Source organism: Thalassophryne amazonica, chromosome 10 (genome assembly GCF_902500255.1).
Source record: "Thalassophryne amazonica chromosome 10, fThaAma1.1, whole genome shotgun sequence".
Lineage (NCBI taxonomy): Eukaryota > Metazoa > Chordata > Actinopteri > Batrachoidiformes > Batrachoididae > Thalassophryne > Thalassophryne amazonica.
Window position 1 is genome coordinate 42,591,867 of NC_047112.1, and position 15,521 is coordinate 42,607,387.

At 39.6% G+C, this 15,521-nt stretch overlaps 1 protein-coding gene across 1 annotated transcript; it reads right to left on the reverse strand.

Annotated features, from left to right (window-relative positions):
- Positions 1-576: 576 nt before the first annotated feature.
- On the reverse strand, positions 577-11,372 carry LOC117518700 (vitellogenin-2-like). The gene is made up of 34 exons (XM_034179923.1): positions 11,333-11,372; positions 9,081-9,101; positions 8,799-8,950; positions 8,429-8,680; positions 8,182-8,343; positions 7,945-8,093; positions 7,709-7,859; positions 7,457-7,614; positions 7,207-7,372; positions 6,994-7,116; positions 6,686-6,901; positions 6,366-6,583; positions 6,183-6,280; positions 5,967-6,091; positions 5,684-5,782; positions 5,474-5,593; positions 5,193-5,379; positions 5,020-5,113; positions 4,703-4,888; positions 4,460-4,613; positions 4,168-4,378; positions 3,605-4,080; positions 3,228-3,272; positions 3,017-3,079; positions 2,726-2,932; positions 2,477-2,619; positions 2,239-2,383; positions 2,011-2,140; positions 1,739-1,913; positions 1,533-1,624; positions 1,348-1,442; positions 1,050-1,215; positions 785-949; positions 577-683 (listed from the first exon to the last, which is right to left on the reverse strand). Exons 1-34 carry the CDS (start codon positions 11,370-11,372, stop codon positions 577-579), a joined length of 5,091 nt encoding a protein of 1,696 aa, XP_034035814.1.
- Positions 11,373-15,521: the final 4,149 nt, after the last annotated feature.

Below are 15,521 nucleotides of genomic sequence, written 5' to 3' on the forward strand. Positions count from 1 at the left end.
CTCAGACAGCCAGCAATTTAAGGAGAACATGCGGCTAAACATGTCACTCCCGGTCCGATTGGGGAGGGGCCCAGAGAAAACTACAGAGTCCGACATTGTTTTTGCAAAGTTACACACCGATTTAATGTTAATTATAGTGACCTCCGATTGGCGTAACCGGGTGTCATTACTGCCGACGTGAATTACAATCTTACCAAATTTACGCTTAGCCTTAGCCAGCAGTTTCAAATTTCCTTCAATGTCGCCTGCTCTGGCCCCAGGAAGACAATTGACTATGGTTGCTGGTGTCGCTAACTTCACATTTCTCAAAACAGAGTCGCCAATAACCAGAGTTTGATCCTCGGCGGGTGTGTCGTCGAGTGGGGAAAAACGGTTAGAGATGTGAACGGGTTGGCGGTGTACACGGGGCTTCTATTTAGGGCTACGCTTCCTCCTCACATTCTTTCATTGAATGTAAAATCAATTTCAGACAACACACAGTGAAATGCTTAAAATGTATTTAATTTTGAACTTTAGTGAAACATTCACCAAGAGTTGATTGAAACACAAGATTGAAAATGAGTGAAGACTGGAGGCTTAAGCACACTGATTGCACAGGCAGGCCACGTGGGCTTTTGTTTGTTCCCTCACATCCTCGCTCTTCCCAAGCATGCTGCTCAGATCCTGTTCATTTACAGTAGTATCTGCAAAAGGAGAAAGACCGAGAAAAAAATACATCTTTACACAACACAGAACATTTTCCACATTAAAATATTTGTATTTGTGTGTGTTTGCACAGACTGACCAACAGGCACGCAGTGGAAGCCAGCAGTGACAGTGACAGTGGGATCCTGTGGTGTGCACTTGGGCAGACAGCGGAGCACAGGCTCAACAGAGTAACACTTATGCTGCTGGCCCTGGATGGAGATCTGCTTCTCCAGCTTCACAAATTCTTGCTTCAAGAAGCATCCTGGGGAAAAAAAACAAGGTAAACAATGAATGTCTGCTTACATCAAGCTATTACCTATAAAGAAAGCAATGGAGCAATTAAGAAAGGTGAAATGAAATACCAGAGGGATCTTGGCAGCTGTTTCCAGGGAGAACCCAGGAGTGAGCAAAGATGGTTGGGTCTGGGGTCACACGTCCGCTGGGCATGCGGTATTCCTCTTTGCTTTCCCCATCGGCTTTTCCACAGAGTCCACTGACCTTACCCCTCATCCAGTCCACAACACGAACCTAAAGAAAAATAAAACAGCTCAGGCTGAGGGGAGATGTATTTTAAGCACTTATGTAGGTCAGTAACAGATTCAGTCTGAATTGTGAACGTTCGGCACTAATGTCACAAAATTAGTAAATTGAGTTATTTACCTTCACTGTGTCCATATTATAGAAGACCTCCTGAAGTCCATGACTTTTAGCAAGGAGAGAAATGGCTTCACCTTTCTTCATGATATGAATGTCCTCTGCAGTGAGTAAAAAAAGCAAAATCTGTTGAGTCTGAGTTTTCACCTTCAAAAAGAGTAATTTTAGTGTAAATTAGTTCAATAAAATACTTGATGGATGATGATATGGGAGGTTGTCGGTTACTTCTTGTTCATTAACCTTCACCGTAATGTTGTTGTCCATCTGGTACAAGTCAACATCACTGTGGAAAAATAGGGGATTGTGAGGAACAAAAGAATCAACTATTATATTTGCATTCTTGGTTTAATTTTTCTAATTTTGCTGTTGTAAAAAAAAAAAAAAAACATTTACTCACATGCGGTCAAGTTGGATATTGATATGGTTCTGGTTGTCTCTCTTAAGCAGAACCCTAAATTTGTGATCATCTGAGGAATCTTGAGACAAAATCTGTTTGCAGCTGTTGGGGAAAGAGTTCTGGAATTTCTTGTTGTTGAATGTGGTCACTGTTTCACCATCCAGGACACACTCAGCTAGAATCAGTAATAATAAACATAAAAAAAAAAGACACATCCAGTAATCACACTGTAGCATTTACATTAAACAGGCTGATTCTTTCCATATTCTCACCTGCATTTGCTTTGGTAATCATGTGTAGAGCCACGTTACGCCAGTTGCCACTGTGCAATTGCAGCTCTGCAGCGGTTTCTTGAATTGGCAGAGAAATAGGGAGAGGCACACCCTGTTTGTGAACAGTCCACTAAAATATGAAACAGAAAAGGATATTAGATACGGCTCCACAACATAACAAGGAAGGATGTTTGTGGGTTTTGATGAAAATGGGTAAGAACGTCAGACCTTTGGCGTCTTCAGTGCAACATTCAGTGTTCTGTCAGAAGGAGCAACAACTGTCAGACTGATTTCCCTACATTTACAACCTCTGGATACTTTATCGAAGATCATTCTGTGTCCCATAGTGACACATTTAATGTACTCAGAGACCCTAGAAGAATAAATACATACAAGTCAAATCTACAACTTTTGACAAAAGATGACAGAAATTTCGTGTGAGCTGTATTCATGTGGGAATCTTTACATTTTTGCGTAGTCCTTCATGGCTGATGGAAGCTTGTTCCAGTTCAGTTTCAGGCGGAATGCAGGGTCTTGATTCACAATTCCAGTTTCAGCTTTGATCTTGGCATCGTACTGGTTGCACATGTCGCCCCAGCCGACCTTAGCCTAAGAGAAATGATATGACTTCAAATGTCACACAGTCGTCACATGCATATTAATATTTAGTGGTGGTGGCCCAGTTCATTTCTGTTGGCAAAGAGAAATGTTTTACCATAAGCTTGTGGTAGCTCAGCATCACACCATCAGCACAGACTCTCCACTTATCATTCTCAGCCAGGGTGGCAGCAATGATCTGAACTCTCTTTGTAGGTTTGTCAAGGTAAGCAGCAATCTGGTAGCCCTGAGGCTTTTGATCAGCTCTCACGGCACGGATCAGAATGACCACAGCTGGACTGACAGAGTTCGCAAGGTACCTCTCCTGAAGGTGTAAACACGAGACTGATCTTAATGGCAGTTAAACACTTAATAGTTAACACTGTTCTTATATGGTCTGATTGATCACCTTTCTACTGATCTCTTCAAAGCTCTTAGCACTGCTTCTGCTGGATTTCCTGGAGACTGAATGCTGAAATAAAAAAAATATAATAATAATAAATATAAAAATACAAATGATCAAATACAATAAAACAAACAAAAACCCTCATGTGGATTTTGCTTGTTTATACTGAGTACAAGAATACTGCTTAATACTATGGTAAAAAAGTGAAAATTACCTGGTGAATGTGGTCCTTCTTAAAACTTGCGCTTTGGAACTGTTGCTGTCAAAAAAACAAAATAAAACATTATTTCTACTACATATTTCATTATGTATCATTTTTAGATGCTAACACAGGAAGTTGTAGCTCAGCTTTGAGCGATGGCTGGACTTCTTCGATCTGCTGCTAGAAGATGAAGATTGAATCCTTACTTGGGAAGATGATTGGCTGCTTGATAAGTTGCGAGACCTCTTCCTGGCCTGGCTACGTTGTTTACTGTGTGAAGAACTGATGGATTGGCTGCTCTGGCTGCTTGATGAATTGCTGGCCTGGATACCAGAATCATTAATCCTCCTCCTGGAGCGAGAAGAGGAGCTTGAAGACTTGGATGATACAGAGGAGGAGCCCTTTGAATTGCGCTTCGAGCTGCTCGAGGAGGAAGATCTGGACCTGGAACTGCTTGAGGAGGAAGAGCTGGAGGAAGAGCTGGAGGAAGAGCTGGAGGAAGAACTGGAGGAAGAGCTGGAGGAAGAGCTGGAGGAAGAGCTGGAGCTACTGCTTGAAACAGCAGAGGAACTGTTGGAGCGAGAACTGGAAGATGACACTGTGTGTGACTGAGATCTGGAAGAAGAGGATGAGCTGGAGCGAGAAGTGGAAGCAGAGGAACTGTTGGAGCGAGAACTGGAAGAGCTAGAACTGGAGCTGGAGGAGGTGTCGTTCAAAACTGGAGATAGTATTCTTCTGAGTTTTGTGAGCACATCCCTATCATTTAGATTGTCCTTGCTTTCTTTGATCACTTTCACAATCTTTTCGGCAGCATTGCCTCCGACCTGAATCTCAACTTCAATCTTCTCAATGGGTGGTCCAGCAACTAAAACCAAATAAATAGATAAATACATACATTATTTTCTTTCCACACAACTCTTAACAACACACTGCCTAACTTGTTTCTACTCACCTGGAGCAACATCAACCAACAGACTATGTTCTCCCAAGATAGCATACAGAGGGCCACTTCTGATGGAAGCTGCATTCCAAGATTCCATTTCAGCACATGCCTTGATTCCAAAGGTTTCTGCAGTAGCACACTTTTTCTTCTCAAAAATCTTGGGCCTTCTCAGGTAAATTTTACTTTGGTGGTCAACAGGAAGGATTTCTGATGAGGCAGACTATAAAACCACAACAGTCACAAAATAATGTTAGAACATTTAATGTTGTAGCTGAAAATACACAGTCCAGATTAAACTCACCCCAGCACCATTCTCTGAAGATGACATGTGAGAAGCATTCACAGACATATGGCTCTGTCTTGAGTTTTGTCCTGGAAGTCTTGCAGGAAGTATTGGTGTAAATTTAGCAGCAGCAAGATCCTCCACATTTCTTGAAATTGCCAAAGTCTCGACACTGTTGGAGAAGATAAAATAACTGTTTGAGCAATAGAAGCATACAGTAACTGGGCTATATTTTATTTGGTGAAAAGTAAAGGCACGCACTTTGCTGATACAATCTTATCAAGACCACGAACAGGCAAGAGCTCAAGCTTGAAGTTGCCCTCATTCAAGTCAAGTCTTGCTTCAATATTTGCAGGAGCAATTGTGTGAACTTTAGCTCTTAGCATCAGAGAGGCCTGGAGCAATGCAGTGTTCACTCCCATAACCGCGTAGGTGTGCATGGCAACACTGCAAGAAAAGAAAACATGAAGTTGAATATACTGGGTGCATTTTTCAAAGTGGCCTTTTTCACAACCACTCATTTTCTGTAAAGAGGAAGGAGGAAAAAATGTTTTTTGTTTTCTCATGTGTGCTCCAACCTTGGTGTAATGGCAGCCCTCATGCTGAAATCAGATTTAAGAAGTTGAGCAGCATGCAAGTCCTCAGGTAGAGCTGGTGTCACAGTGGCTTGGACTGTGAAAAACAGAGCATATTCTCAGTATGGATCATTGCTTTATGTCTGCAACATTTTGGTTACACAAACAGATCTTACATTGGACAGCCCCCACGGCCACAACAGCCGTGTAGAAACCCAGCTCCAGAGGCAGACCGAGGGCAGTGGGCACAATGCGACGAACCTCAGCGATGAGCAGAGATTTTACATAACGCTGTGTGAATCCAGACAACAGATAATCCAAAGCCTGCTTTCCATATTTATTGACTGAGGGTCCCATAGCGAGCTGTAAACACAAAATGGGTTATTACTCATTTTGTTTCTTTATGTCAATATAATTGCACGTCATCAGTCATAACATCATATCAAAGATACAGTACCTGAATAGCCTGCTCAATCATGGGTTTGTCAATGTTCACAAATGCAATTTCCTGTCCGAAGAATTTGACGTACAGAGAGCCCAGTGGCTGGCTTGCAGGGGCAGCCCTAAAATCTTTAAGCTGTGTTGGAAGAAGACAGTAAATGAGATGCCTACATCTTTCTTAAGGAAGTGGACCTTGATAACATTCAAGACATTGTTTTTAACTTACAGCCTTTATGACTTGTTTCATCTTGGTGAGCCTGTCAGCATTGTCAGGTGCCTGGTTTTTAAGAAGGGCTTCCTGGATTCCTTCAGCTCTCACTCCAAGCTTAAAAACACACACACACAAAGACCACGATTTGATGCAATCTACAGTACTGTGATTTGGAAAAACTCAGGGGGAGGCATCAGGTTGAATTAAAATAAATAAAAAAATAAATAAATGACTGAATAATATTGAGTATCTTTTTACCAAATTTGTTTGCTAGCTGCACAGGACATGATCATCTCACCTCAAAAACATCAGCATATGCTCCAGCAAAGTAGGCGCGAACTTTGGCCACAACAGCTCTCGGGAAAAGAGTTGCAGCATCGTTGATGTAAAAGGCCGTGGCAGCAGCTCCCATCATCCAAGGGTCTGAAGAAAGAAACAACAGCATCATTAATGAACAGGTTTTAATATATAAGCAAGCCTTTGATAGTACATTATTAATTTGTCATCCTCTTACTGCTGTATGCATTGAAGTACAGGGCTTTGCTGTAGCGATAGTTCAACCGCTCATATCTGGGGTTCAGCATTTTCACAGCAACATTACAAGCAGCAGCTCTGAAAGTAGAAAATTTTAACGTGTTTTACGCAGACATCCATTTAAAAATAAATACAGTCTGAATGTGATTATTTATCCACTTACACATTTATATAGTCAGGAGCAGTGTTCTTCGACATGAACTTCATGTAGGAATAAATGAAGCTAGCAACTTGAAGATTTCTTTCTTTCTGGACTGTACCGGCAAGTGTGAACACCAAACCCGATGGCAGCTTTGTCTCAAACAGCACAGCAGCGGCAACCATTCTGAGCTCTGGCTGCAGATCCTTGTCCATGAAGAGCTCAATAGCCACGTTCTGGATCTGTTTATGGTGGAGATAAATGAATCCCAGCACTGCACAGGACTAAAGCAGATCAGAATTTTACAAAGACGTGATAATACACGATGTAAAACTCAGGTGTACCATCTTAGGCTCTTTCTTTGCAATGTTTCTCAGAGCCAGAACAGCATCAATCTGAACTGGCAGTGGCAGATCTCTAGCATTGCCGAAGATGGGCAGCAGCTTCATTATTGGCTTCAGACTTGAAGGATGACCTGCGTTACCAAGAACTTTGAGAAGGATTGTGATGTCCTCATTCTTTTTCTGTTCAACAGCCTGAGCTATAAGATCGTGGATAGGCTGTGGGAGGCACACAAAATCTTTTTTTTTTTTTTCCATTCACAAAGCTGATGTTGCAAAATTTCAGTCAAAAGCATACAGATAAATATTACCTTCACAAGTTCCGGTGAGCAGTTGTGTTCTGTTTCACAGAATCTAGCAATCATGGTGCCGTAGCCCAGCATGACGATCTCACGCAAAAATGGGTTTTGCTGAATCCTGGTATTAAATAACCCCTAAGGTGAAGTGAAGGCAAAGCTATGAATAAACACATCATAATCCACACATTACTGCAAACACACATTGCAATTTTTAATTCAGCCTGCCTTAATGAGCTTGATGGTCTCATAGTCAGCTTTTCCCACGTGCACATAGGCCAACAAAGCTTGAGCAGCTTCAGGAGCAGTCACTTCATCAGAATTAATCTTCTCTATGATAAACATGAAGCTAGCATGTGTTTCAATGTAAGGGACAGCATCCAGGATCCAGCGCCTGAAAAATGTTTGGTGTTATTCATTGATTATCTGTAGTATTTTTCTATATGTGGTGTTCATAATGCAAAGCAGCTGCAAATACCTGAATTCTGGTTTAGCTTTGAACTGACTCCAGATGTTCTCAAGCAGTTCCGTTTTAGCCACCCTCAGTAACTGGATAAGCTCAATAAATTTCTTTGGTGCTTTTTCATGGACTTTGTCAGCATTAAAACGCACCAGATGGTTCAGAGTCTCAGTAATCTGCAAGAAAACAAAATTATTTTGATTATTATGTTAAAATTCATGTCAAGAAGTTGATGGTAAGTATTTAGAGTTTTTTTTTTTTCTGTACTACCTGACTCTCTGCATTGGTGATCTTCAGAAGCTGGATGGGTGTCTGGAGAAGTTCAGTGGTAAACTCATAGTTCAGGGATTCACGTGGCAAATACTGTTTCTTGACCGGCTCCAGTGGCATATTTCCAATCTCCATAAAGGTCAGGTTTTGCCTGTAGATTTTAGGAAGGGTTACATGAATCTGCAATCTTTTTTTTTTTTTTAAGTGTTTGTGTTCATTCTGATTTCAACACATACTTCGTCTGCATCTGGGGTGCACCATTCAAGATGTTGAAAGGTGAGAACTGAATGAGCTCTGTACTTGAAGCTTCCAAGATCAGAGAACCGCTCTGTGTTGGCTTCATGATGTAATTGTAGGCAGCACCTCCCTTCATGGCCTTTTCTCTCTATTTAGGCAAAACCCACAATGTTGTCAGAGTAGCAGTGTGTAGAGTACATGGTACATTATGTTTAAGATCATTTTAGTGCACTTACAATTTCACACTCAGGACATTTATGTGTGTAAACCAAGCCAATGTCCTTCTGGATTCTCTCCTGGCAGTGATTCAGATCTCTGGTCTTGCTCAGGTAGATGCGCTCAGCCTTTGTGTCTTCATGGATAACATATTGGCTCTTGCATACACCTTGAATTCCAGACTTTAATACAAATTGGTACATTGTGAGCCAGAATATTGTGTCTCACATTGGTGAAGCTCTATAGAAACATGTTTTTTTTTCATACCTCTTGCAGCTCGTAGACATTCTGAGTCTTCTTGATGTTTAGCTGCAGCATGTTCAGGATTCCTCTGAAGATATTAAGCACAGGTCTTGAGATGTCCAAAGTTGCTTTCAGCTCGCCAACAACTCCATTCTTGTACTCAAATTTAATAGGCTGAGTGAGTTGTTCAGCCAGGGCTGAAGTCAGCTTGGTGGCTGGCAAGAAAGACTGTTTTGGCCAGATGTCACTGTACTCCAAGATTTCAGGATCTACAACCTATAAGGGGGAAAAAAGGACTTGGTTTGACTAGTTTCTTGACACCTGTTCTGTACTGGTGTCTTAGTTATAAAATACACTTAAAAATCATGTTCTTGATCACAATATTGGCTGTTACCTTCAGAATAAGATCGTCTGGTGTTAACGCTTTGATCAAAACTTTGCTTTTGATTTTTATTCCAGCCCTTGCCAGACCTTCTTCAGGCAGGCCACTCAGAAGACGTCCTTCGTATTTGTACACGTGGACCTTCCCAATGGGAAACCGTGGGACTGTAACAATATTGTAGTATATTGGAGATCATAAATAGCAGTTAGTTTTGAGATATGATACATTCAGTCTTGTCAATAAAATATCCTGTGAATATTTTTGCATTTAGATAAAACTTTAAACAGAACTCACCATAGTCGACCTGGTTGGCCGCTATAAAATAGAAAAGGAAAATTAGCATTGTGTTTTTTTTTTTTGTTGTTGTTGTTGTTTGTTAGTTTGTTTTTTACTTTATTTTTCCATTAGAACATTTCACAAAAAATAAGAACAGGAGAAAAACAGACAAAGAAAAGAAAACAGAAAACAGTTTGGGGGATATACAGTAAGTATTACAGGTAAAAAGTAGAGAAAAAAAATACAGATGCCGAGCGTATAAAACAAAATCATAAAGATTGTGTGTTGTCACCTCTTTTAAAAAAGTATGTGTTCCATTTTTCCCAAAAGTCGTCTCCCTTTTCCTTTTGAAGTCTTAAGCTAAAAGTCAAGCGTTCCATGCTTTGGATATTGTTAACAATGGCCATCCACTGACTGGTGGTGGGAGGGTCCCTGCTAAGCCATCGCATAGTTATGGCTTTTTTACCTGCTGTCATCATGATTTTTAAAATGTAACTATCAGCTTTTGGTATATTTTTATCCATATTCCCCAAATAAAAAGATAAGCAAGTAAATTCAATCTCATAACCTAAAACATCTTTGACAGTACGGTGAACTCCCTCCCAAAAAACGTTAAGGACAGGACACCCCCAGAAAATGTGTGAGTGGTCAGCGGGACAGTGACCACATTCCCACCAGCATTCAGGTGGACGGCCAGTTTGTTTTGATGTCTGCTTTGGGGTTATAAAATACCTAATACTATTCTTCCAAGAGAAATCTCTCCACATTTGTGAATTTGTAGTAGTAATTTGCGTTTCGATTATCGTTTCCCATTGCTCACACGTGATGTTAAATCCAAGTTCCTTCTCCCATTTCTCCTTAACATAAAATATAGAGTTACCTTTTAGTTTAACTAGATTCCAATATAGTTCACCAATTATTTTCCTAGTCAGTTTTGATTTGTAGGCCTTAATGAACATTTGTGTAATGAGTGATACATTCTCTTGAGGAAGATTTTTTATATGTTTGACATAAAAATGGCGAAGTTGCAGATATCAATACAAATCCTGCCAATCTAACCCATATCTCTCAGACATAGTTTTAAAGTCGATAAATTCTTGATTGTCCAATAGGAGGCACAATGCAGTAATCCCATGTCTTCAACATTGTGTGTAACTCCTATCAGTTTGGGCTGGTTCATAGTCAGGGTCATGCACTGGCCACATTAAAACACAGATTTCTTTTTGAAGATTAAACTGTTTGACCAGGTCTAACCAAATATTAATTGAAAAGTCTACCCACTGATTCTGAATGTTACATTGTTTAATAGCTGTCACATTACTTAATAAACTCTGTAATGGTTTATTCAACAATGATAACTCCATGGCCTTCCATTTTGCTATATAATCAGTATTGCACCAGAGCATAAGTGGTCTTAGCTGTGCAGCAATGTAGTAATCTTTAAGGCATGGTAAACCCATCCCACCGCTTGGCCTGGGTAATTGTAGAGTTTTATATCTTATCCTAGGGGCTTTACCATTCCAAACAAAACAAGAAATGGTTTTGTCCCATTCTCTAAACTGGCACTCAGGAATCTGAACAGGTAATGACTGAAACAAGTACAATAATCTCAGCAAGACATTTGTTTTTATTATCATTATTCTATTACCCAAATCAAGAGGTAAAGAGGCCCATCTATCTAAATCTTCTTTTATACGTGTGTTAATGGACAGATAGTTTTTGTCATAAAGTTTTAATAGGTTTTTAGTAAGTCTTACCCCTAAATATTTAATTAAGTTGGAATCCCAGTCAAATTTGTATTTTGTTTTGAGATCTTGTGTTGGGTTAAAATTAAAAACCAAGGCTTGTGTCTTCTCAATGTTAAGGGTATAACCTGACAGGTCACCATATATTTGTAACAGGTCCATCAATTTGGGGACACTGGTTTCTGGATCCCTCAAACTGACTAACACATCATCAGCATGGAGACATATCTTATACTCTGAGTCCTTTATTGTTATTATTGTTAAATTAGTATTATGTTGATGAAAAAAGATGAGAGGTGAAGACAGATAATAAATAAAACCAATTCACATCTTAAAGAAAGATTGAAAAAATGGTGAAAAAAATTTCTGAGTGTTTCTCCTAAATCACATCATCTTGGATGGTCATGATCAATCATTTCAATCTTTTTTATCGGTAATTAAGACATGCAGCTTCATTATTTTGCCTGAACAATCTCCTTAAAATAAAATATACTATTAGATATCAAAGACACAAAAGATACTTACCCACAAGGGCCAAAGTCAGAGCAAGTACAAACACCCTCATGGCTGGTGAATGTGACCAAACGCAGCCACGGGTTTCCTTTTATAGGCAGTTTTTTGCTGACCACACATTTGTCAAAATGTATCATTAACTAAACATCAGCTTTTCATTATTACTGATGTTACAGTGCCCTGGTAATATAGATTAGACAAACACAACCAATGAAAGATGTCACAGGAGTGACAGTTAGGTTAACCTGACTCCTGTTTGATTTATTTATCACCAGAAGTCAACAGCTCAAAGTTCGAAATATGAAATTAGTTTTTTGTTCCACAGCAAAGTATATTTCTTTTTGGGGAGGTTAAAATTAATGTTTTGCATTTTCCAGCTAGAAAAGATAATACACATAAAAAACAAATTGAATCACAAGAGCTTTTTTATAACATATCATGCAATGAAATAATCAGCATTACAAAATTCTAACTTGTAGAATATCAAACCTTATACTCACATTTACCTTAATGTCAAGTCAGATTTTTAACTGCTTTACAGTACAACCCCTGGCAAAAAGTATGGAATCACCGGCCTCGGAGGATGTTCATTCAGTTGTTTAATTTTGTAGAAAAAAAGCAGATCACAGACATGACACAAAACTAAAGTCATTTCAAATGGCAACTTTCTGGCTTTAAGAAACACTATAAGAAATCAGGAAAAAAAATTGTGGCAGTCAGTAACGGTTACTTTTTTAGACCAAGCAGAGGGAAAAAAATATGGACTCACTCAATTCTGAGGAAAAAATTATGGAATCATGAAAAACAAAAGAACGCTCCAACACATCACTAGTATTTTGTTGCACCACCTCTGGCTTTTATAACAGCTTACAGTCTCTGGCATGGACTTAATGAGTGACAAACAGTACTCTTTGTTGTGTGGGCCGCCAGAAGAGGAGGTACTGCTGGCCCACCACCAGAGGGCGCCCTGCCTGAAGTGCGGGCTTCAGGCATGAGAGGGCGCTGCCGCCACGGACACAGCCGGGGGTGACAGCTGTCACTCATTATCTCTTGACAGCTGTCACCCATCTACACTTCATCATCCCACTCCATAAAGACCGGACGTCATCTCCACCTCATTGCCGAGATATCGTCTACCTTAGGAGGTAACCTTCTCAGCCTGCATATCCAGATAAGTGGTTACTCAGACACTGCACGAGTGTGTGTTAGAGGTGGAGGTGGAATTCCCACTGTTGTTGTTACTGGGTGTTCACACACCCACATCTGATTGTCTCTGCTCCTCGCCAGCAGTACCAGATCCGACACGCGGAGACAGTGGCCACCTGGGGTGTTCGGGATTTGGCGGCTCCAGTATTCTCCAGGTTCGGTGGCGGAGGAAATCGTGTGGTTCCGGTTCTTCTCAGGACAGACGTCCTGTATCCTCGAGCCTGCCCACACGTCACCTTTGCTAATTGACTATTGTACATATTCTGTAATCTGCTGTGTTTGGTTGTGCTTTTCACAACAGTAAAGTGTTCATATTTGACTCTTTCATTGTCCGTTCATTTACGCCCCCTGTTGTGGGTCCGTGTCACTACACTTTCACAACACTCTTCATCAATCTGGCTCCAACTTTCTCTGATTGCTGTTGCCAGATCAGCTTTGCAGGTTGGAGCCTTGTCATGGACCATTTTCTTCAACTTCCACCAAAGATTTTCAATTTGATTAAGATCAGGACTATTTGCAGGCCATGACATTGACCCTATGTGTCTTTTTGCAAGGAATGTTTTCACAGTTTTTGCTGTATGGCAAGATGCACTATCATCTTGAAAAATGATTTCATCATCCCCAAACATCCTTTCAATTGATGGGATAAGAAAAGTGTCCAAAATATCAACATAAACTTGTGCATTTATTGATGATGTAATGACAGCCATCTCCCCAGTGCCTTTACCTGACATGCAGCCCCATATCATCAATGACTGTGGAAATTTACATGTTCTCTTCAGGCAGTCATCTTTATAAATCTCATTGGAACGGCACCAAACAAACGTTCCAGCATCATCACCTTGCCCAATGCAGATTCGAGATTCATCACTGAATATGACTCATCCAGTCATCCACAGTCCACAATTGCTTTTCCTTAGCCCATTGTAACCTTGTTTTTTTCTGTTTAGGTGTTAATGATGGCTTTCGTTTAGCTTTTCTGTTTGTAAATCCCATTTCCTTTAGGCGGTTTCTTACAGTTCAGTCACAGACGTTGACTCCAGTTTCCTCCCATTCGTTCCTCATTTGTTTTGTTGTGCATTTTCGATTTTTGAGACATATTGCTTTAAGTTTTCTGTCTTGACGCTTTGATGTCTTCCTTGGTCTACCAGTATGTTTGCCTTTAACAACCTTCCCATGTTGTTTGTATTTGGTCCAGAGTTTAGACACAGCTGACTGTGAACAACCAACATCTTTTGCAACATTGCGTGATGATTTACCCTCTTTTAAGAGTTTGATAATCCTCTCCTTTGTTTCAATTGACATCTCTCGTGTTGGAGCCATGATTCATGTCAGTCCACTTGGTGCAACAGCTCTCCAAGGTGTGATCACTCCTTTTTAGATGCAGACTAACGAGCAGATCTGATTTGATGCAGGTGTTAGTTTTGGGGATGAAAATTTACAGGGTGATTCCATAATTTATTCCTCAGAATTGAGTGAGTCCATATTTTTTTCCCTTTGCTTGGTCTAAAAAAGTAACCGTTACTGACTGCCACAATTTTTTTTTCTTGATTTCTTATAGTGTTTCTTAAAGCCAGAAAGTTGCCATTTGAAATGACTTTAGTTTTGTGTCATGTCTGTGATCTGCTTTTTTTCTACAAAATTAAACAACTGAATTAACATCCTCCGAGGCCGGTGATTCCATAATTTTTGCCAGGGGTTGTAGTTGCACAGTTCAGACAGACAGATAGTCAGATAGACCAAAATAGTAATTATTCCATTATTTGATCATCAACTTATTTTTGTCAATATTTGCTTCAGACAGCTTTTAACACAATCCAGTTTCCATTTTTCTTTTATCAAGGTTTTAAATTTGCAACAACAAGGTGGAGACTATGAAATGGGGAAGTGTTAAATGCCATTAATGGCACTCAGACTACTTCAAAAAACTTTTTCAAATTACAAATGACACCTCTTAGGGTCTGCTTTAAAAAGATACATATGACTTTATTTACGCATGCATATACAGTTGTGCTAAAAAGTTTACATACCCTGGCAGAATTTTAGATTTTTGTTTGTTTGTTTGTTTGTTTGTTTGTTTGTTTTTTTTGGGGGGGGGGGGGGGGGCATTTTTCAGAGAATATTAATGATAACACAAAAACGTTTTTTTCCACTCATGGTTAGTGGTTGTGTGAAGCCATTTATTGTCAAACAACTGTGTTTACTCTTTTTAAATCATAATGACTACAGAAACTAGCCAAATAGCCCTGATCAAAAGTTTACATACCCCTGTTCTTAACTTCTTAATGCCCGAATTTATATAGCTGTATATAAAAAAATGTTTTGTGTGTGTTTTTGCCTTTAAGTAGATGGTAAATAATGTTGAGATTATTAATTTCACTTTTGCACAAAAACTAGATAGTAATATTGGGTATTCTGGTAATGACTTTATGTTATAATGTTATAATAATAATGATGGTATGTTGCAAATTTGCGACAACGGGCATACAGGTCAATTTGGTAAGTTGCATATTTGAGTCAGAGATTGTAACATATATGTGACGATGGGCGTTAAGGGGTTAATACTGTGTATTGCCCCCTTTAACATCAATAACAGCTTGGAGTCTTTTGTGATCGTTGTGGACGAGGCTCTCTGATGGTAAAACTGCTACTGAATATGTCTTGGACTTTATTTACATCAAATACAAACAGTTTGGGACTGTGTGGTAAGTCTGCATGGAGTAGACAGTTCTCAAAAATTGAGTGACTGTGCAAGAAGGAGAAGACTGAGGAAAGACACCAAGACAACCCAGAAAAAGTGGCTTATGTGGCTGTGATTGGAGAAATTGTGCACAGTGCAAATTTTGTATTTTCCATTTTTTTTTCAGTTAGTACAAAGCAAATGATTTTCCATTATCATAATGCATCTTCCACAACAATAAGCCTTTATTTATTTAATTGTTTATTTTGGTGCGTCATTTATGTGTAAATTGCTCTGAAACATCTATAGGTCACC